Consider the following 20,668-nt stretch of genomic DNA (forward strand, 5'->3'; position numbering starts at 1 on the left):
AGAACCATGGGGTTTAGAACAAAGCATTTTTGTGCGTCAATGCGGCTTTTACAAAGTTCAGACCTAAATCCAATTAAAAACCATGTGGCAAAACTTGAAAACATGGTCGCTTTGCATACAATCTTACTTTGGATTCAGAGGAGAAGCTGGTAGAGGCATACCACAAAAGACTTGCATCTGTGTTTGCAAAACAGCATACTTTGCTAACTTTTCAGATTGTCATTTGTAAAAAAAAAAACAAGGAAATCCATCCATCATTTTCTTCCCATGTTACAAGTATACACTACAAGGTGTTGATCTATCACGTCAAATCCCAACAAATACTTTGAACTCTACTGATCACATCATAAAATGTGGAAAAAGTGAAAGGCTGCGGCAGGGTTTTTAAAAGACACAGTACCTTGATAAGCTTGGGTATAAAGAACACAGGTTCTTTTTAACTGGATATAACCTTTTTATTTTCAACATACTGATGAGAACTTTCCACAGTGAGGTCCTGTTCGACCTGTTATAGGTAGAATTTCCCTCTTACATTAATACAAGATTTAGTTGAAACCCATGTGCAAACAGTTGATAAGAAATAGCCACTGAGTGGATTTCAGAGGCAGTCCACCATACTGACCTATTTTCACAACTTTAACTCAAGTGCCCATGGTGACGTAACTAATTCATATGAAGGTAATTAGGCTTCCCCTGGGCATGAGTCACCACTATTAGTCAGTATAAATTTCTGAGCCTGTTGTTCCATGTCTGTGCCCAAAATCTAGGTTCATAATATCAGAGGACGGCTTCTCTAGCCTGCAACTCCGTGATTTGTTGAAACGTTACCTAAATAAATGTCAAAGCAAGCAAGGTTACATAGTGGATATTTATATTCTTATGCATCGGTGAAGTAAACTCATATATTCCATTTGAAAGCCCAAGAATTTTAATGCTTTACAAGCATTGAAAAAAAAACCCTCTACCCACACCCAGAATCATTAAAGATTTCTAATGCTGCCTGAATGCAAAAAAGTGTGAGCCAACAGGCACCATTAGAGGCAAACCAATGTTTCATTATTATTACTTACATAATGGAAAACAGACATGCTTAACTTAGAAGATTGTGGCAGTGTGTAATGTCGTGGATCTGACCTTTTCAGCTTTTTAGTTTGGGGCATTGATTTGTGACCCCCACAGTCACTGTTTAAAATATGCAAAAAATATCTACAATACGATTTTAGCAAGTCATAATAAGAAGATGTCTTAGTGGACAGCATGGCAAGCTGTGGTACATCTCAGGCCACCCACACTGAGGAGATTTAAGCAGATCCAGAAAGAAGATGGGTGAATCAGCTCTTCAATTCAATATCTAGCCAATATCTGGCGTAGATCACAGCACATTCATGTGTCAAAAAGACCCAGTCAAAATTTCAGACCTAAATATAATTTAGAATTTTGGGCAGCACTTAAAAACTTGAGAGGTATTATTTTTGCAAGGAACAGTAAACTAAACAAAAGCTCAACCTTCGCAATATTAATTAACTCTTTGTTTGAATTACGCTTGCTCTTTACTACTGCCACTAAGGCCCAGCTGATCAATACATGGAAAGGTTGTGAGCTGAGAAAGAGAAATTAATTACCAGCAAAGAATGTGAAGTTGCCCATTTATTTGACATATTTATTCAGAAACAAAATGTGAATCCTGTGAGAGTTCTTGCACCAATTGTACTTTATGAGTGAGACTGAGAACAAGTCAGTGTTTCTTAATCTTCTCAACACTGTTTCTGACCAATTACTACACAAACATAACTGCTGTGACTTGCTTGAGGTCATACTGAGAAATAACAAGCAGACTGAAGTCACAGAAGCAGCTTGTTCCAATTTTCAGACTGTAACGACTCAAAGTAATGATTGCTTGATAAAAAACTGGCTACATCTGTCTCAAGCAGAGGCACTTTGGTGGTGACAAACCACCAAAGGGATTTACATATTTAGAAGATTTGAACTCATGATAAGCTCATTATGAAGAACATGTGCTTGAGCTGTGAGTGTGTATGTGTGTCGAAACCCAGTCTAAAGACTAAAGACTGATTTCCTAATATAGTCAGACTAAAAGCAGTAAAACAGTGCTGCTTATCCTCTAAACAGGATTGTATTAATCTACTAATCACACAGCATTTCTTTAACTGCTTCTCCCCAGCTGCACTGTGGCAATTAAGACCCTAATGTTCTTTTCTTTGGCTATTGTGTTATTTCTACTCTTGTTCTCTTAGTTGAACTTTGATCTCAGTACGATAACCTGGGTCTTGTTGCCTTTAATGTCCTGTAATTGTTGCTGCTCTTTCCTGTTTTACTGTGTACTTCTTTATGACACGTGGTAAATCTCAATCTTTCATCCCTGCTTTCTCACCACATGTGGTATCATTTTACAGTATAGAAATCATTCAAATAAAAGTAGTGGCAACACAGTCTGCTTAGTGTGTTCCTCATGTGGATACCCATTTTAAACATTGGATCTCATTGTTGTTAGGTGTAAAAACCTTTTCACTAAGTGACACTTTTTGCTAGCTCCTAGGTAAGTTAATTCATCAAAAATATTAGCATAATAGATTCCCTTAAGACCTGACCAAAAGTTGTCGAATGACACCCAAACATTAGTTTAAAAAGAACATAAAAAGAAAGTTTTATGACATATTTATTCAAAAGGGAAAACAGCAAAAATGATTTGTCATTGGTTTAAATGTAAAATATAAATTTTTTTAATCAGGTTTATAAATAAGACAATGAAAACAACCCCAAATGTAATGTGCTGACATCTGCTGGTGTTGAAATGTTATAACAGGCAAGTAAAACGCAAATGAAAATAATGAAAAAAATAAAAGAAAACAACATAAGCTAAATTTCTTTAGCTTTTTTTTCTCGTTATTGTTAGAGCTGGGCCAGTGCTTGATTTAATATGCAAAAACTTGATTTTGAAGGATTTATAGTGTGTACTCACTGTGACTCCGCGGGTGAATGCTGTGGCTATTCACCAGCAACTTTATACACTTGTAATATTGGAAGCTCCGCCTTTCCGACCAGGTCCACGGCTCTCTTCACCGGCTGCTAAAGGAAGCAAGTCCCTGACAGTATTTTCCTACTTCCTCCCTATTTAAGCCAATCATGTTGTGTTTAGTCACACGAGTTCGTGGTTTTACCCAATCAGAAGCCGCAAAACAAAATGTAGGCGTGAGCGCCAACTGTAGCAGCTGACTGACTTTCCTGCGCAGTGTTGGTGTCTGAAGTTTGACCACTGTCAAAGGAAAGGACATGTCTATTTCTCAGGATCCAAACGGAGGACTGACTTGAAACAGCAAGTCACGAGACAGTCACCAGAGATACTTTACTAATTCTTGAAATAATCCGGAAGGTGAGCGGGCCGCAATAATTATTGTTAGCATTATTAGCTACAAAGCGCTAGGTTATCTTGCTGTAGTGATGTGTTAAATGGCACAGCAGCGTGTGTTATTGTTATATAACAGTGGTGGTTCTCACAGCTGCAACTGGACTCAAATGCTTCCCAATAAGTTCAAGGATGTCACCTTCTCCGGCTAGCTATTGAGTTTAGCTTGGATGTTGTCTGAAACAGACTGACGGACAACACGACGAGGCTCAAACACTGATAAAAGTTTTAACTTAAGACAACCTAAACTACCAATCAATCACAGATTTCTGGCTGAATTAAACTGTGCTACGTGGTACAGAGTAAAGGCTTAAAAACCTTATGATCAGCTGTCTTGGCATTTCAAAACCCACAAAGCATCATTGTTGTAAAAATCAACATGATTTAGAGTTGTACGACGTGTTGCTGCACAAATAGTTTTGCTAGCTGGTTACAGTGGAATAAATGATTGTGTGTTCAGAAAGTGAAAGTGCTTTTGAAAACGTGTCCCTTTTCAACTCGTGTTTCTTGTTTATCATTGTTTAGGTGTGCGACGTGAACATATTCACTAAACTGTGGTTTATTTACGCATCTCATGACTGGGTTTACTGTCTTCAACAGAAAATAGACAAGTAGTTTGAACAGCATCAGCATTTCTCAGACTTCAGCTTGTTTACATGAATCTGGGAGTCTGCAAACAAATATTTTAACTATCTGGATGTAAGGTTGATACATACAGCGCCTTTCAAAAGTAGACACTATTGGTTTACCTTTTCATATTTTTGCTACATTCCAACACAAAATAATGTATTTGCCAATTTAAACCACTTCATTGTATCTCTGGCTTTGTATTTATTAGCATTTTACACGTTGGAAGGTGAACCTCTTCTCTGTATTTAGCTCCACCCACTTTTTCTGAAGTTTAATCTTACTGAAGAGAAGCATCCATTATTGCATCCAGATTATTGTATCCATTATTAGTTTTCCGTCATATTTGGCATTTTGCAAGTTGATCAAAAAGTTCAGTTGTCGACTCAACAGATACTCCCACCTGAGTTTTGAATCTCTGCTGCACTTCCAGGGTAACCACACGCCTCTGACTGCTACTTTGCTTAAAGCTACATTGACCAGAACAACTGTATTTATAATGAGATTAAATATCACTGTTTATGTAACTTTTGATTGCAGTAGGTTGCACCAGATTTCATAAATTTCAGATTTGTATTCAAAAAAATAAAAATCCAATATCGCTGCAGTGTACTACTTTGTGTTGGTCAGTCACAAAAATCCTAATAAAAATACTTTAAAGTTTGTGGTTTTAAGATGAAGAAGTTCAAGGGGTTTGAATATCTTATATAATTTTTTATTATGATCTAAGTCAGATCAGATATAGATCATAAGTCTGATCTCTGAAGGTTTAATTATTGATACGTTTAGTGATGTAATCATTTCTGACAGTCACCTGGCTCTTCCTCTCTGACATCTCAATGAACTCTTAGAAATACTAAAATCATAGGTTGACTTTTCTTTTTTTTTTAGCCATGGATCCTTCATCTACAGGCAACCTGCCCACACCAAAGCTCAGCCCTTCATCTCCAACCTCCATGAGGCCTGGAACATCCTCGCTTGGCTCATCGGCGAGCTCCTTCACCCCTGAGCCGAAGAGGCATAAAGTCACGCTGCCGACGGCAACGACCACCCAGTCACCTCCTCTCTCCGCCGCCTCGCCTCAGATATCTCCACGGCTTCATTCTCGCTCTTCCTCCCTCTCCACACTGACAACTTCATCTCGCTGCCAGCCCACCAGAAGCTTTTCGCAGCCGGGCAGATCGCAGCTCAACGCAGCAGCATCAACAGGAAGTCTTCTTAATGGGTCATCGGCTGCTGCGGTGCCTCCATCGCCTGTCTCGCCTGAACCAGGTGGAAAACTCAGACCTTTGAGCTCAAACACAAGCTTTCTAACGTGGTTTCACTTTGCAGTTTTTTTCTGCAATCAGTGCAGCCAACGCTCCCAGACGCCGTTGTGTTTCCATAACAAACAGACATGCAAAGCAGCCGCTCCCTTTCTGCTGACCTTCAGAGAAACACCAGAGTCCCTCTTTATTTTTCTCTGCTGTCCGTGTCTCATGTTGCCATATAATGGGCAAAGATCTTGTACTCACATCGCTTGTAGCATATTTTAGCTGTTCAAAATAACTTAAGATATCAAGATGTATTGCTACAAAGTGTGAAAATATCACTTTACGAAAAGTGTGAGCCTATCAAATTGATACAAGCCTTACAATGTAACTATCAAGCAAAAGTTAAAACTGACTTTTTGAATAATTAAGACTGGATGTTACCTTTAGCAAGGCAGCAGCTGTTTACTGCACTAAACCAATAGTTATTTTAGGGTTCAGAGAGAGCGTTAAAGTATGAGCAGTGTTCCAGGACAGCACAAGAGGACATGTAATGCGTGTCGCTGGATATCGTCAGTATTTTCTTTAGCTCACCCACACTCAGACAAGACATCCGATCCACTCAGCATTACCTACAACCATTGGAAGTATTAAATCGCAAAAAGGTTTACAAAACCTTTATTTTAACCTAAACGTTTTTGTTTATTGAGGTCTAACCTCCCCTGGGAGCTAGGAATGGCAGCTTAAGATCATTTACTGAATGAGGAGGATTGTGAGAACAGAATAAGGAATTTTTAAGTGTTTTTATTTTACATACTCAATTTTTCTTCTTCTTCTTACTTTATAACCACAAACTTTAGGGTATTTTGTTGTATTCATGTGTGACTAAGCCACACAAAGTAGTTTGTAACTATGAAGTGGAAGGAAATGGTGCCTGGTTTTCAAGCTTTGGTTTTTACGAATGAAAATATCAAAGGTTTTCGCTGAATCATGATGTAGGTATTTTGCCTCATGTTTCAACCAACTATGCACATTTACCTTTGCTCATTCCTATTTGCAACATAGCTCGAGCTCAGTTAGATTGGTTGGTTTGTGTTCTTTTTTAAAGAGATGCTTCGGATTATCTGTTGGGTTCAGCAGAGAATCTGTTGATGCCAACATTAAACTGTTACTATGTAACAAATAGTCCTGTTACTCAGTCTGGCGTAGATGAAGAGCCTCGTGTTTGTACGTTTGCAGTTGTGCCATACACTTTTCCATTTTCAGATGATGGATTGAACAAAGCTGTGCGCGAGATGAGTTTATAGTCCCTTTCTTGACGTTTTCAAAACCTCAGACAGTTTTTTTTTTCTTTGAGGAATGGTCTGTATAAAGTTTTAATTATCTTACTCTAAACTCTTACCAGTACTGCCATCACTGATGAAGAAAAGCATGGAGACAGGACGATGCTATCACAACCATCTTTCACCATGGGATGGTGGTTTTTTTGTTTAATTTTAGTGTCGTTTGACCAGAGCAGTGGGAAATCAAAATATACGCATGCCACACGTTTCAGATTTTACTTGTGTATTTTCTTTTAAAGCCTTTTCAAGGTTTTTTTGTCATGGTCAATCACTTAAGACCCTAATAGACTACACTGCTTTGTTTTCGGTTGGCGAATCTGGAAGACATCAAAAAGTATTAATACTCTCTTACGCACCTCTTTTTATGCATTATTACAAACATGCATTTTTACCGCACATCTCAGATATCATAATTCTACGACCCATAAAACTTAAATCAAAATAATCAAAATCATTAGATTTTTTGTGTGTGTGTGTGTGTGTGTATGTGTGTGTGTGTGTGTGTGTGTGTGTGTGTGTGTGTGTGTGTGTGTGTGTGTGTGTGTGTGTGTGTGTGTGTGTGTGTGTGTGTGTGTGTGTGTGTGTTTTTCCAGATGAGTCAGAGGAGGATGTCCGTTTTGAGGATTTGGAGGAGAGAGCAAAGTCAGGTGATGCTAAAGCACAAACAAAGGTCAGTGAACATGCTCCAGATTGTCGACCATATGTTGTAAACCCAGCAGCTCAGCTGAGTCATGACAATGTTTTTAGTTTAGCCCCACTACGGACAGATCAGCTGTGCTTGTTTTGCAAGATTAAGACTCTGAACGTGTGTGTGTTCGTTTCCAGATGGGCCGATACTTTCTGGCCTTGGCAGAAGAAAGCGATGAAGAGCTGAATAACTGCACAGCGGTCACATGGCTGATCCAAGCTGCTAAACAGGGCCGGAGAGATGCTGTCAAACTGCTGCAGCAGTGCTTAAAATCCAGGAAAGGTGACCAAAAAGTCCATCAAGCTACTCCTGTTTTCAGTGTGACAGCAGAAATCCTTCTTTTGTTACTACTAGCTTTTTTTATGTTGCGATCTTTCACTTCTGTACTTCAGGAATCACTTTGGAGAACTTTGAGGAGGTTAAGAAGTTATGCACCGAGTCACGTTTTGAGAGGGGAGTCAGGAAAGCAGCTCTGCTCATGTACTTTAAGCTGAACCCAGAGAAGAAGAAGTCTGTGGCGGTTTCTGAGCTGCTGGAGAACGTGGAGCATGTTCACACAGAACAAGGTGCAAAAAGGAAAACTTTTACACAATTTAAGCTTTTTTTTCTCTGCCTTTTTTGTCAATTATTTACTTCCATTTTCTGCTGTAGGCAAACCCATCTGCTCAGGCCCACTCAACAGCTCTGCTAAGAAACAAAGACGAGTCCTGGAGACGATGGTCTCCAGAGAAGGTTTGCATATTTTAACATATAATGACTCATATTCATTGGTAAAGAGAACTGTTGTGCAAAATTTGCATTTTGCAGGATTTATAACTCCATTTGGGTCTCAACTGCTTATAAAAAGCACTAAAAAAACATCAATATGTTGGCAATAAGTTAATGTTTTTTGGTGTCTGGAAAAAGGGCTATTTCAAAAAACTCCTGATAAAGTCACAGTTGACGGGCACTGCGCCGTTACCTAGCAACCCAAACATAATAGGTCCCTTTAAATCATGCATGATGGAATGATAATTTATTTAAGGTTTCCCATTATGGATTGTTTATGTTAATGAAACTTTTTTTTTTTTTTTTTAAGTGAGTGTATAGGTTTTCTTTTTTTCTTTCATTGCAGCCAGTTCTCACGTGGGTCTGGATGATTTTGTTGAGATGACAAAGAAATATGCTCAGGGTATTGCACCGTCACCCGTCATGGCCGCTGCAGCAGATGATGATGATGACGATGATGATGTGGTAGTGAAAAATCCAGATGAACTGCCACTTCATCAGAAGGTAAGACGCTGTTGCTCGCAAAAATTCCTACGCAATTGACAAGTTTGTTTTACACGTCTGTATGAGAATTATGTGCAACACATTTGGGAATTTAAACTTGCCAGTAGTTTATTTTGCATATAACGCCCTTTTTGGTCAATTTGAGCATTTATAAACCCTCTACAAACAGAAATGTTTACGTCATGTGTGCCTCTCTCAGTTGCTGAAGTTCCCTCTGTACGCGCTGCTGGAGATAAAAGAGCATCTCATCGACTGGGCGTCGCGGGCCGGCATGCAGTGGCTCAGCGCCCTCATCCCCACTCACCACGTTAATGCACTCATCTTTTTCTTCATCATCTCCAACCTCACCATTGAGTTCTTCATCTTCCTCATCCCGCTGCTGATTTTCTACCTCTCCTTCTTCTCCATGATCATCTGCACACTGCGGGTATTTCAGGTTGGTTATGACTTGCTCTCTTTTTGACAACGCCCAGTCTGCGTTTTAGATTTGTGAAACATTGAAGAAATAACGAGTTCACATTTAAAAGACGTGTTTGTCTTTTCTAGAATTCAAAGGCGTGGGAAAATTTCCGAGCTCTCACAGACCTGCTCGCTCATTTTGAGCCTGGTCTGGATCTGGAACAGGCCGAGACCAACTTTGGATGGACACACTTGGAACCATACTTGTAAGGTCACCTCTGTTTGCTGTTTTTTTTTTTTTCATTTTATTTGCACTGTTGTTGTTTGAACTGGGATTCAAACTTTTAGGTGCAATTCTTTTTTTCTATTAAAATTTTGTTAGAAAATAAGATGATATGACACCTTCTGTCAGACACTTTCTTGCACTTAGGTGTCTTTGTCAGTGCCAAGGTACCAACCAACATGTTGAGTTATTTCTGAGAAACGTGTCCAGAAAAGTGGACAAATATTCAGTCTGAATAATAACTGCAATTTGTTGATGGCTTCAGCAAGTCTGTGGTCCAGGTTCAACATGCTGAGGCACATTTGCTCAGACATTATATTTGTACATTTGGTCCTATATGTGTATTTTGACCCTTGATCTGTTTTCTCTCAGGTACTTCCTGCTCTCAGTGGTCTTCGTTGTGTTCTCCTTCCCTGTTGCTGATAAATCCTGGGTCCCCTGCTCAGAGCTAGCTGCCATCGCTCTCTTCTTCACCATCACGGCCTTCCTCAGCCTCCACGCCTCTGCTCAGCTCTTCGCTCGTAAAGCCCTTCTCACCGAGGTCCTTTCGGGAGCATGCTCCCTCACTCAGCTGCTACCCGACTCCTTCTGGCTCTTCCGGATCTTTGGGAAGACGTTCGTCACAGTGCCTCTCGGAGACGCCGTGGTGTTAAATCTTGGCATGCCGTGGCTTTTGTACGGACACCTCTTCTATCTCCTCTTCCGCATGGCCCAGCTGAAAGGCTTCAAGGGAACCTACCTGTGCCTGGTGCCCTACTTGGTTTGCTTCACCTGGTGTGAGCTTTGCTTGGCGTTCCTCAATAACACCTCAGCCATAGGACTGATCCGGACTTGTATAGGCTACTTCCTGTTCCTGTTTGCCCTGCCTGTTCTCACACTGGGTTTGGCTGCCATGATTATGATCCAGTTAGTTCAGTGGTTTCTGACCCTGGAGGTAACAAAGATGGTGGTGACACTGATTGTCTGCTTTGTGCCCGTGGTGTTGAGGCTCTGGACTCGCTTCAGCCTCAACCCCATCGTGGTTTTGAGGTCTTTGTCACGGAGCAGCGTCGTCAAGCTCATCCTGGTGTGGCTGAGTGCGGTGGTGCTTTTCTGCTGGATGTATGTCTACAGGTCTGAAGGAATGAAGGTGTACAACTCTACCCTGACATGGCCTGAATACAGCAACCTCTGCGGGCCACTGGCCTGGAAAGAGTCCAACATGGCCCAAACTCAGATTCTCTGCTCCCACCTGGAAGGACACAGAGTCACCTGGACGGGACGCTTTAAATATGTCCGTGTGACGGAAATTGAGAATGGGCCGCAGTCGACTATCAACTTGTTTCCTGTTTTTCTAGGAAACTGGCTGCGGTGTCTGTATGGAGAACCTTATCCGGTGTGTGATGAGGGGAAACAAAACGCAGCTGCTGAGCCCCAACCGCTGCCGGCTCCAGCTCCTCCTCAAGAAGATCCGCTTTGCAAACTGAAAACCCTGGCCAAGCACGAATGCCACGTCAAGCGCTTTGACCGGTACAAGTTTGAGGTCACCCTGGGAATGCCGCTTGAGAGGAAGACTAAGAACGGGACAATCATAGAGGATGAAGATGCAACCAAGGACATAGTCTTGCGGGCGAGTAATGAGTTCAAGTCTGTGCTTTTACACCTGAACGCCGGCAGTCTGGTGGAGTTCAGCACCATCCTGGAGGGCCGGTTGGGCTCCAAGTGGCCCGTGTTTGAGATGAAGGCCATCCACTGCGTGTCCTGCGGGGACGCCCGCGTTCCCAAACGCAAACAGTTCAAAATTGAGCACGACTGGAGGCGCACAGCTCAAAACGCCCTCCAGTTTGGGTTCGACTTCTTCTTCAACCCCTTCCTGACCGCTCGGCTAGAGGAGCAGTCAGACACCGAAACAGAGATAGTGGCGCAGAAAGACGCATAGAGGGAAGACGACTCTTAAGCAGAAGAGGCCTCGTAATAATAAAGCTATTGAAGAACACTAATGATTGTACGACACCGACCTGTCTGCAATATTGGTTATTGATTACAAGGAACAAACAGATCCTCAGGCATTTACTGTCTTCTAAAAGCCCTCGCACTCCCTGGACATTGTCACATTGGTTACATTACAACCTCAACCGTACCTCACTGGGGATCAACAGCTGAAGATCTGTCTGATTTTTAAGCTCTGATCTATGGCATGCTATGCTAGGTCTTGCTATACGTTTGTGGTCATTGAAAGGTGAACGTCTCCCACATCCTCAAGTCTTTCAAAGAACAAAAGATTTGAATTTCACTCTATTTAGCTCAATTCATCCTCCTACTGACCCTACTGCCTCCACGTTTAACCATAAGGAGCAGTTATAGCATTTTATCACACATTTTTGCATGGAGATCATAAAGTTCAGTTTTGGTCTCATATGACTGGAGCACCTTTTTCCACATGATTTCTGTATCCTATACATTTTTGCGAAACCTTAAACACAGTTTTTAGGGTTTAATTTCACCCTCAAATGGTTGAGTTTCCACCTGAGCTGTGAATCATTGCTGCTCCTCCAGAGTCACCATAAACCTTTTTGTTGCTTCTCTTGGCCTGTCATGATGACATTTTTGCTGGATAATAAAAAAAATTGCTATAAACGATGGTGTTGTTTTGAGACCATTTTCAAGTAATGTATTGATAATGGCATAATAATGCAAGTTCTCTTTCAAAGATTAATAAACTTTGCTTTTGTACAGGAAGCGCCACACTGAAACCAAAATAAAACACAGCCAAAAACAATAAATAAAGCAGAAATAAAAACCTTGCCTAACCCAAACCATGAATAAAATGGATTATTAATGGATTATTAAGCTCATTTTAATTTAATATGCGATTAAGTGCTTATTGTGACAGTTTTATTGCTCTCCTTATCCAGCTTGTCATCTTAGATGGACGGCCATGTCTTGTGCCATAATCTTTAGATATTGGTTTTATAACACTAAACTGCCCCACAATGTAATCTTTAACCTGTCTGCTGCACTTCTTGGTCTTCATGATGGATTGAGAATGAGATTGATTTCAACATTTCAGAAAGAAATTGGTTACTCTGTATCAGAGTAAAAGAGGATGGACGTGGATGCATGCAACACAAGATAATCAAGAATAATGCTGCATTTTTTTCACTTCCTAATTATGCCCTGTTTTAGTTGGTCTATCATATAAAAGAAAAACATTCAAATAGATTGATGGTGCTTGTAATGTGACATATTGTGAAAAATTAATTAGGGTGTGAATACTTTTACAAGGCTCAATAAATCTGCCAATATGCGTTTGAGTTCTTACAGCTTTTGAGCCAAAACATAAACATGACAGAAGACAGAGTGGAAATACAAAGTGATCAGGATTTACTGCCTATTGCTACAGGTTTGCTGTGAGTTATTTAGAAACATTTCATCCAGTTGAAGTTTCTTGTGTGCTGACCTTAGAGTTAATCAAGTGAGTTTTTATGTTTGTTGCTATTGAGACATGTTCCCCGTTAAGTCTCATGTTTGGTGGCTAAAATCTTCAGTATTAAGATTTTCTGGGTTCCACTGTGAACTGCTCCATCTGTTCTTGATAATCCCAGAGTTATTGAAGGACACACTGTTTGAAGGGTATAGTTTTTGTTTTTTATCAACACTAAATGATTTAACAGTGCTCAGTACATGGTGATTTCTTTTTCTTCTTTTTGTGGTTAAATTTCAGATTCGTCACCTCAAATACAGTTAGGAGTGGGGAAAAAATATTTTTCCCCTTACAGATTTTGTTCTGTTTTTGCTAAAAAAAAAAATGTTATCAAATGTAATATTTCAGATCCTCAAATAACCTTTTATTTTAAAAACCTGAATAATTACAAAAAGCTGTTTTCAGATCAAGATTTTATTCATAAAAGAAAAAAGTTATCCAAGTCAATCCTGTTCTATGTGAAAAAGCAATTGCCCCACATCATAATTTATTAGATAAAAATAAACAAAATTTGAAAGGGAGCAACATTGTAAGTTTAACAGCTTGGCAATATTGTTTTTACCTGTTTTATTATCCCATGTTTGTTTCCAACAGTGTTTGTCTACGTCTCTGCTGTGCAGGGATTGAATATACTGAACGTTTAGTCCCTGATTGAGGGCCTGTTTTGGATGTCACTACTGTTTTCTGTACTGTGACTTATAAATATGTTAAAACAATAGCTTTTGGTCGTTTTTATTGAAAACTGCTAAAGCAGATTTAGAGGCCTCCATTTCATGGTCATTTATGTAAAGCCACATTTTACATTTCTTAGTACCTCAATGTCTGTGGTGTTACCGCCTGCCTTTGGCAAGTAGTGATATGTTCATGTTACAATAAAGACAAAATGCCACATATGTAGTTAAACTGAATGTACTCTGGTATAAAGAAAAGAGGTCAAAAACATTTTAGAGATGTGGGAAATCTCAAAAGTACACACAAATTGTTCAAGGACAAGTTTTATTTTTCACTTTAATGTGACATACTGTATATCTTGTACGATTCCATTGGAAAACAAGCCGCAGGAGGTGAAACGTAAAAAAGAAATTAACTTGCAACAACTTTCTTTTAACTATGCATGCACGTTAAAAATAATTTGCTAAAACTCCTTGTTTTACTTTCAGCACCTCAGCAACATTGAAGTCTATTTTCATATCACATCTTCACTTACCAAAATTTGCCCTTTATTGTTTCGCAAAACTGCCTCAAGCCTGACTGATGGTGAGCCTGAAACTAAAATCCCCTGTCCTCTTCACCCTTTTAACCACCACCTGCAGGAATGAAGGAAAATTTGATTATTTGTATTTTCATCTACCTTTACTGAAAACCCAGTTCTCTCTGAAGAAAAGTAACCCCAGAACATGATGCGTCCACCACTGTGTTTCATTTTGTCTGTGCTAAATAGAATGTAATTGTGACCCAAAAGTTCAAGTTTAGCCTAACATTTTCTAACGTATTATTCCACCAGGTTTTGGAAGATTTTAGTCAGATGTAAAGCAGGAGATTCCTTAGTCCTGCAGATGGTTAGTGAATGCAGAGAAATAAGAAATGCCACTTCAAGTCCCTCCAGATACTTTAGTGTTGCTGGTGGTCTCTTCTAAACCTTCCTAAAGAAGGTTAATCTCTTATTTTGCCCAAATATCCAGTTTTACAATGCCCTGTTGTTCCATATTTCTCAATTTCTCTGCCATGGTACACAAATATTACTGTGGACTTATTTGTATTTTTGTTCTGACTCCTTGGTATTTTTAGACTTCTGCAAACTACAACGCAAGTTAAAATTAAAAAGCTTAACTGTAAGTTAATCAGATTCACTATGGCTGGTATGAACTCAAGAATGATGAAATCTAATAAAAAAATGTTTGTTTCAGGGTAATTACATTTGTGTAGTTGCACTAGCAGTTTGTTTTTTAGTTATTATTCACAACGTCACAATAAATGTGTAAACATTTTTTTTTTTTTTACAATTTTTCTCAGTCTAATTTTGTTTGCGTTTCAATGCAATTCTGCATTTCAACAGTGTGAACTTTTTAATTTTTACTTAAGTGTTTAGAAAAGCATACATGTAAACAAAAGATAAAAAAAATGTCAAAAATTATATTCATGTGCATTGCTTCCGTGAAAGTGGTCAATTATTCAGTAATGTTCCAAGTTTTTAGAAGATTTGTCTGTCACGCCTTTCCCATCCAAGTGTAATAACGACGTAAAGCCACTAGGTGGTGCTTGAGTATACGTCGTAAATGAACAAGATTTCCAGCCACACGTTTACAACAGAAACTACAACTGTGTCCTCATTGGGTGCAATTTTGTTGAATCCTTTATTGAAAAAAAGAGAAAGAAACAAAGGAAGATATCAACATTATTTATAACTGTCCATTTGACAATCATGTCAACATATATTTAGACAAAAATATGTGAATCAACTGTATTTGATAAAGACATGGAGTACGACCGACACATATTCCAAACAAAGAAGCGCCCGTCTTTTAAAAAATAAAAACTTATGCACATCCAAAAAAAAAAAGTAATCAGTGAGGAAGGCCGAAGAGATTAAAGTACCATCACTCCGCTGTAGCTTTGGAGGCAAGTCCGCGGTTGGTCGACAGACGAAACGAAACCTCATGTCAGAAACAGAGCCGTTATATACAGACACCACTGAGGCCGCTCTAAAGTCTTTTTTGTTGTTGTTATTATTCTGATTATTTTAAGGTACAACATTTAATCTGAAACATTCCCCATTTTTCTCGGTTCTCAGTTTACACTGATTTGTGGACGGCTTCATTCAGAATGGACGCGTACAAACCGAACTCGAGTAAACATGCTTCTGCATCCGAGGACACAAATAGGAGGTCAACGGTCATCTACGGCGGCTCGTGCTGCTGTGGAGGGAACCCCCCATCCCTCCTTCCCCAGGGGCCCCCTGAAGCCTTTCTACAGCTAGGTTTAAATGTTTAAAGAAGGCAGCCAAGTCAGTCAGACAGACGATTTATAAAATAAATCTGTTGAACATGCAGCATCTTTTTGCTTGATTGTTGCAAATATTTCTTCGCCGTTTTTTTTTTATTTTTATTTTATTATTTTTTACTTTTTTGCTTTATCTGAGTTTAATGTATTGAGTGTTGAAGCAGCAGCAGCACACACAACAGCCCTGGATCAGAAGCGAAAAACACAAACTGATATGTTTGGATGTGTTTTGGCTAAAAATGAAAACAGTCATTGCTTAAACACACGGTTTGTAGTGGGTTTGTGTCTGTTAGCGTCTGCTTCTGTCTGCAGGACTGTGAATGCTTCGCCCCTCTTGAGGGCAGAGGCGTCTGGTGCAGTTTGGGATGAGGGGAAAGTCACGGGGTTCATCTTTGCATATCTCACGTGTAGCTTCGTTTTCATCATCAGGTCTGCCTTTCGTCGTCAACATTTAACAAGAAGTTACAAAAACAGAGCTTTATCTGGAATGAAAAACAGACAGTTATATAAATGGCCCAATTTTTTTTTTTTTTTACACAAAACAGTGGGCAAAGGGGATAAGAATAGGCTTTGCTTGAGCACACAAATACAGAGGTGAGGAGGAGGAGGTGGACAAAGCAAGAGAGCCTGAAGAGTTAAATAAAAAAGACAAAGAAATGTAAACGTCCTTCCAGCCTGAGAGGAGATCTGATCCCACTCAGAAGCCAAGCTGTGGTGATTACCACACCATTTACCACAATCCACAGGATAACAATAAAAATAAACACAGTTTGGACAATTTTCAATAATAACCCATTGTGTAATGCAGCCAGTTTCCTGTTGTTTTTTTTTTACCCCTGACTGGACACCGTTCACTTGTGGGAGGCTAAGGAGGAGATGAACGTGTGTATGCATTCTGACTGTGTGCGTTAGGCATCTTCCTGGGTTCTGTGGGCCAGCGTTTGAGTCTGATAATGTACATTCTAGCATAGTTGCATGTTTGCTTGTAAACTCGTTTGGACCCGCCGCCGACGACCCTTCATCAGTGCATCTCGGAGTTGAGTTTGTCCTGGAAGATGTACAGGTTGTTGGTGGCGGCGATGGCGATGATGTTCTCGTTGGGGTGCCAGGCCGTGTGCAGGATCTTCTTGGTGAAGTCCAGGCTGTCCACGCTGATGTCGTCCTTCCGCCGTTTCCCGCCGGCGGCGCAGACCCTCCGTGGCTTCAGGACGGCTCTGGGTTTGCTGCTCTCCCGCGAGGCCTCCAGGGTCACGTCTCGCTTGGTGTTGCGGTCAAACATTCGGAAAAAGTTGTTGTAGGCGCCGGTCATAATCACACTGGACAAAGCAAAAACAGAAGAATCATCTTCTCCTTTTTTCACATCAAGCTATTTTGATACCCCTTAATAAGATCCAGGATGTGTAATAAGTAAATAATATTTTACGTGAGTGAAATTTAAGGTGTCAGAGGTTTGTTAGAGAACATTAATGAAAGCATCATGAAGACTAATGTTCACAGGAGGCACGTTAGACGAAAAGTTGAGAAGAAATTTTAAAAACAACATCAGCCGTTGAACATCCTTAAGGTGCCGTGTTCAATCCCTCACTCAAACAAGAAAAATCTGTGGCTCAAACTCAGAACCTCTTAAAACATGGCCGTTCATCCAGACCACAGGTATCAAACCTTGAGCTTTGATACCTTTGACCAGGATTGGATTTCTCCAAATTAAATATTTGTTTTTGTTCATCAAAGCACAGAGACCAATCCATTGCATGACTTACCTGTCCGAGCCATTCCAGGCACACTCAAACTTGTCGAAGATGCAGTCGTTCTCGTAAAGGGAGCACAACTTGCTGCGGAGGTAATCGTGTACCTGGAGAAAAACAAGGACATGAAATAAAATTTTACGGTGGGACACGGCCGTGTCACTCAGAGGCTCTGGTTCACGGCAGACATGCACAAACACCCGAATCTAAGAAAAGAGCAATTTGGTCGAGCTGTCTTAGAAACCATCCACACCATCCTCCACCAATACTTAGGATGGGAGTTTATTTTAATTCAAAAAGCTTTTCCACAGCAACTCAGTTAATTAAAATCCAATTCAGGTTCATCACACCTTCCCTCACACACAGTTATTAGCTGTTTCCCCTCGTGCCTCCATTCGACCTTTCCAGTTCAGCACCGTGTCTTTTGGTGATGCAAGTTTTTGCAACCTGTAGCCGCCGTGATGTGCATCCCATCCTCACCTTCCACATTCTGCATAAAGTCAGCAGTCAGTCGCCTTGCAATCAATAAACGGTCAAGCTGAGGTCGCTTTGTGCTTGTACATCACTTCGTGGGACATTTTTGTTTTTCCCAACAGACCTTTCTACACGAGGTCAAAAGGGACAATGTCAGCTGGAACTATAGACTATTTTCTGCTGTCTGCATATTCTCTTATAAACAGCGAAACAACCACTATAGTATATAATTTTTGGGCTTTTTATTTGTTCTAGCTCATTATATTGATGTGTGAGAAAGTGTAGTGTGGTTTGTTTCTCTGTTTTCTTCTCTCAAAGACTTTCACGTAATGTCAGAAATGATATACACAATATGCATAATAAGCAAAAAACAAAAAACCCAATAAAGGTTCCCACTGGTGCATTTAGACAATGGGACAGATAAATAAAAATGTTCTGTCGTTTTCTATTGTATACACTTTGAAAGTACATAAATCAAATTCCAGCCTTTCCCATACTTTGTTTTTTGACTTTGTGGGAACTCTGCAGCGCTTTGTATAATCCGTGGTAGATCAGATTTGAAACATGATGCTGATTGCAGCGTAGACCTTTATAATCCTCACTTACTGCGAAAGAAGAAATGAAAATGTAATTCTCTGAACATTACAACATAAAAATATCTCAAATTAAGTTCCTGCTTCAAGTACATGTGATGTAAAGACATGTCGTAGCAACACGGTGATCAGCAATGTTCATTCTGTAAATAATTAACAAAGGAGCTGAAACAAAAATTGTGGCATTCCTTACAAAATGTGTCTCGCAAAAAGTAATTTTCCTCTTGAGTTTTTACAGCCTCTGTCTGTTGTGGATCAACACAGCAGACAGAAATTTGAAATAAAGCAAAATAATTCAGATTGAAGTATCACTAGATATTTGTAAAAGTGCTGCCTATGAATGCTGAAGGTAAAGTAACTCTGACCCACATGCTGCTTGTTCTTCTCAGTCTGTCCGTTATTGCACCTTCAGGCTACGTGTCGAAGTAATTACAGCAACACAGATATCGCTACATCGTTTACTTTCTTCTCACTCCTGCATCCTTTTCTTTACCCTTCCCGTTCCTCTCTTCTCCATCACGCTGTCCCCAGTCTGCCTCCCAGTCCCACACCCCGGTTCTCCCCCTTGCTCTCCCTCTCTACCCCCTCCCTCTCTGTGCTGCATTGCAGATCTAGGTGTCAGCCACTGTGTAAGGTATCCCTCCTTCCCGCTTTACTTTATGAGTGGAGGCTCTGCAGCCTATAAATAGCTCCAGCGCGTCGTTGCCTCCCACTCAAGGCTGCCTCAGGGGCCCTCACACATCAGGCCTACCTGCAGGCAGACGTGTCCACCTAAACGCCCGTCACAGCAACACTGGACACTCACAGAGACTTAGCGGATTATCATAAACAAATAAACAGAAACTTGTGTGACCTTTTTTTTATGTAAACAACCAGAAATGACTGTTTGAAGAGGAGATTATTTGATCAACTTAGTATTTGATAAGCACACAAAGTTGTTTTAATCTTCGCCTGACATCCAGTGAACTACAGTTACCAAAACGTTTTAGGGCTGACATCAGCGGGAAGCTTACTCTGACCTAAATTCAGTTGAATTTTTCCAGGAAGGTTATGTGGAAAGATGTAATCATTAGTTAGGTCTGTGCGTATGTGAGGAAAAGTTTCTGCCTCATAATTAATTTCTCAAACTGTTATTTTGAATGCCGGCAACACAGCTTTGGTCAGCCAGCGGCAGAGAAAGAGTAAACACAATATGAGTTTTGGAGGATAAGTCTTAAAAGTAAACTTATAAGGAAAACTTTATCATTAGGTTTGGTCTTGGAGTTGAGGTGTTTTTTCAATTGTTTTAAACAAGATGTGGTAAACTAAAAGTCTGCAGACTTTCTCAAGTAAGAATTGTATAAAGACGATGATAAAGGTGTTCGTATAAGACTTCTCCAAATAAGATGGTGAGAGAGAACCAGACTTTTTGGGCTCTCTGTCAGCAAAGCTCGATATTTAAACCAGAATGTTTAAATATGTTAAACCCTGCTCAGGGTTCAATTTGACTGAGTGTGCACATTGGTGAGATTTATTGCTTTATAAGTGGGTCTGTTTGCAAAACTAAAACCTTATGGAGCAACGCTAAATGTAACCCTGTTTTTTAAAATATGTCTTATGTCAATGAATTTCACACTTCCATGTAGAATATTTCTAGTTATAAAACAAATATAACTAGTTTTCTGGGAATTGTTAAGATGAACGTATGTCACAATATTTGAACTTTTGGGGTTGGAAATAGAGAAATTTGTGAAATATATCTCACAAATTTCTCTATTGGTGACATATATGTGTTTTTATAATTTCGGTAAACCTGCAGAGCCTAGTGAGAAATACACATTAGGTATGATTTAAAGAGTTAATGAAAATTTGCTAAAATATAACAAAAATTAAGCAAATTAGGCTGAAAATCTGCAGAAGTTGGCTCATAAACGCCTTTCTCAATCTGGTGTTTAAATATATATGGAGCACTGAAAATAACCATTAAACACAACAGTATGAAGAAGGTGTTAAGAGGTACAAAAAGCTAAACAACATCTGAAATTAGATCTTAGAAGGACATTGTGCAAACAGTCAATGCACAGTTGATGGCTAGTCTGCCAATACTGTATATTAAAGACTATTCACC

General features: G+C 39.8%; 2 protein-coding genes across 4 annotated transcripts in view; one reads left to right on the forward strand and one right to left on the reverse strand.

Annotated features, from left to right (window-relative positions):
- The first annotated feature begins 3,193 nt into the window (after window positions 1-3,193).
- wfs1b (Wolfram syndrome 1b (wolframin)) lies at window positions 3,194-13,467 on the forward strand. Its single transcript, XM_008420278.3, has 10 exons — window positions 3,194-3,391; window positions 4,943-5,323; window positions 7,238-7,314; window positions 7,470-7,614; window positions 7,725-7,898; window positions 7,984-8,064; window positions 8,447-8,604; window positions 8,804-9,040; window positions 9,151-9,269; window positions 9,659-13,467. The coding sequence occupies exons 2-10, from the start codon at window positions 4,945-4,947 to the stop codon at window positions 11,202-11,204; spliced, it is 2,916 nt and encodes a 971-aa protein (XP_008418500.2). The 5' UTR covers window positions 3,194-3,391; window positions 4,943-4,944; the 3' UTR covers window positions 11,205-13,467.
- A 1,617-nt stretch (window positions 13,468-15,084) lies between these two features.
- LOC103471739 (serine/threonine-protein phosphatase 2A 55 kDa regulatory subunit B gamma isoform) overlaps window positions 15,085-20,668 on the reverse strand; it is a 29,218-nt gene continuing 23,634 nt past the window's right edge. For all 3 annotated transcript variants that reach the window (XM_081611525.1, XM_081611526.1, XM_081611524.1), the window contains 2 exons: window positions 17,510-17,601; window positions 15,085-17,065 (listed from right to left, as the gene is read on the reverse strand). In XM_081611525.1, the coding sequence (XP_081467651.1) occupies window positions 16,771-17,065; window positions 17,510-17,601 (387 nt within the window). In that variant the 3' untranslated portion in view covers window positions 15,085-16,770. The remainder of the gene's footprint in view (window positions 17,066-17,509; window positions 17,602-20,668) is intronic.

Source organism: Poecilia reticulata, chromosome 10, assembly GCF_904066995.2.
Source record: "Poecilia reticulata chromosome 10, P_reticulata-male-v2, whole genome shotgun sequence".
In the NCBI taxonomy this organism is placed as follows: Eukaryota; Metazoa; Chordata; class Actinopteri; order Cyprinodontiformes; family Poeciliidae; genus Poecilia; species Poecilia reticulata.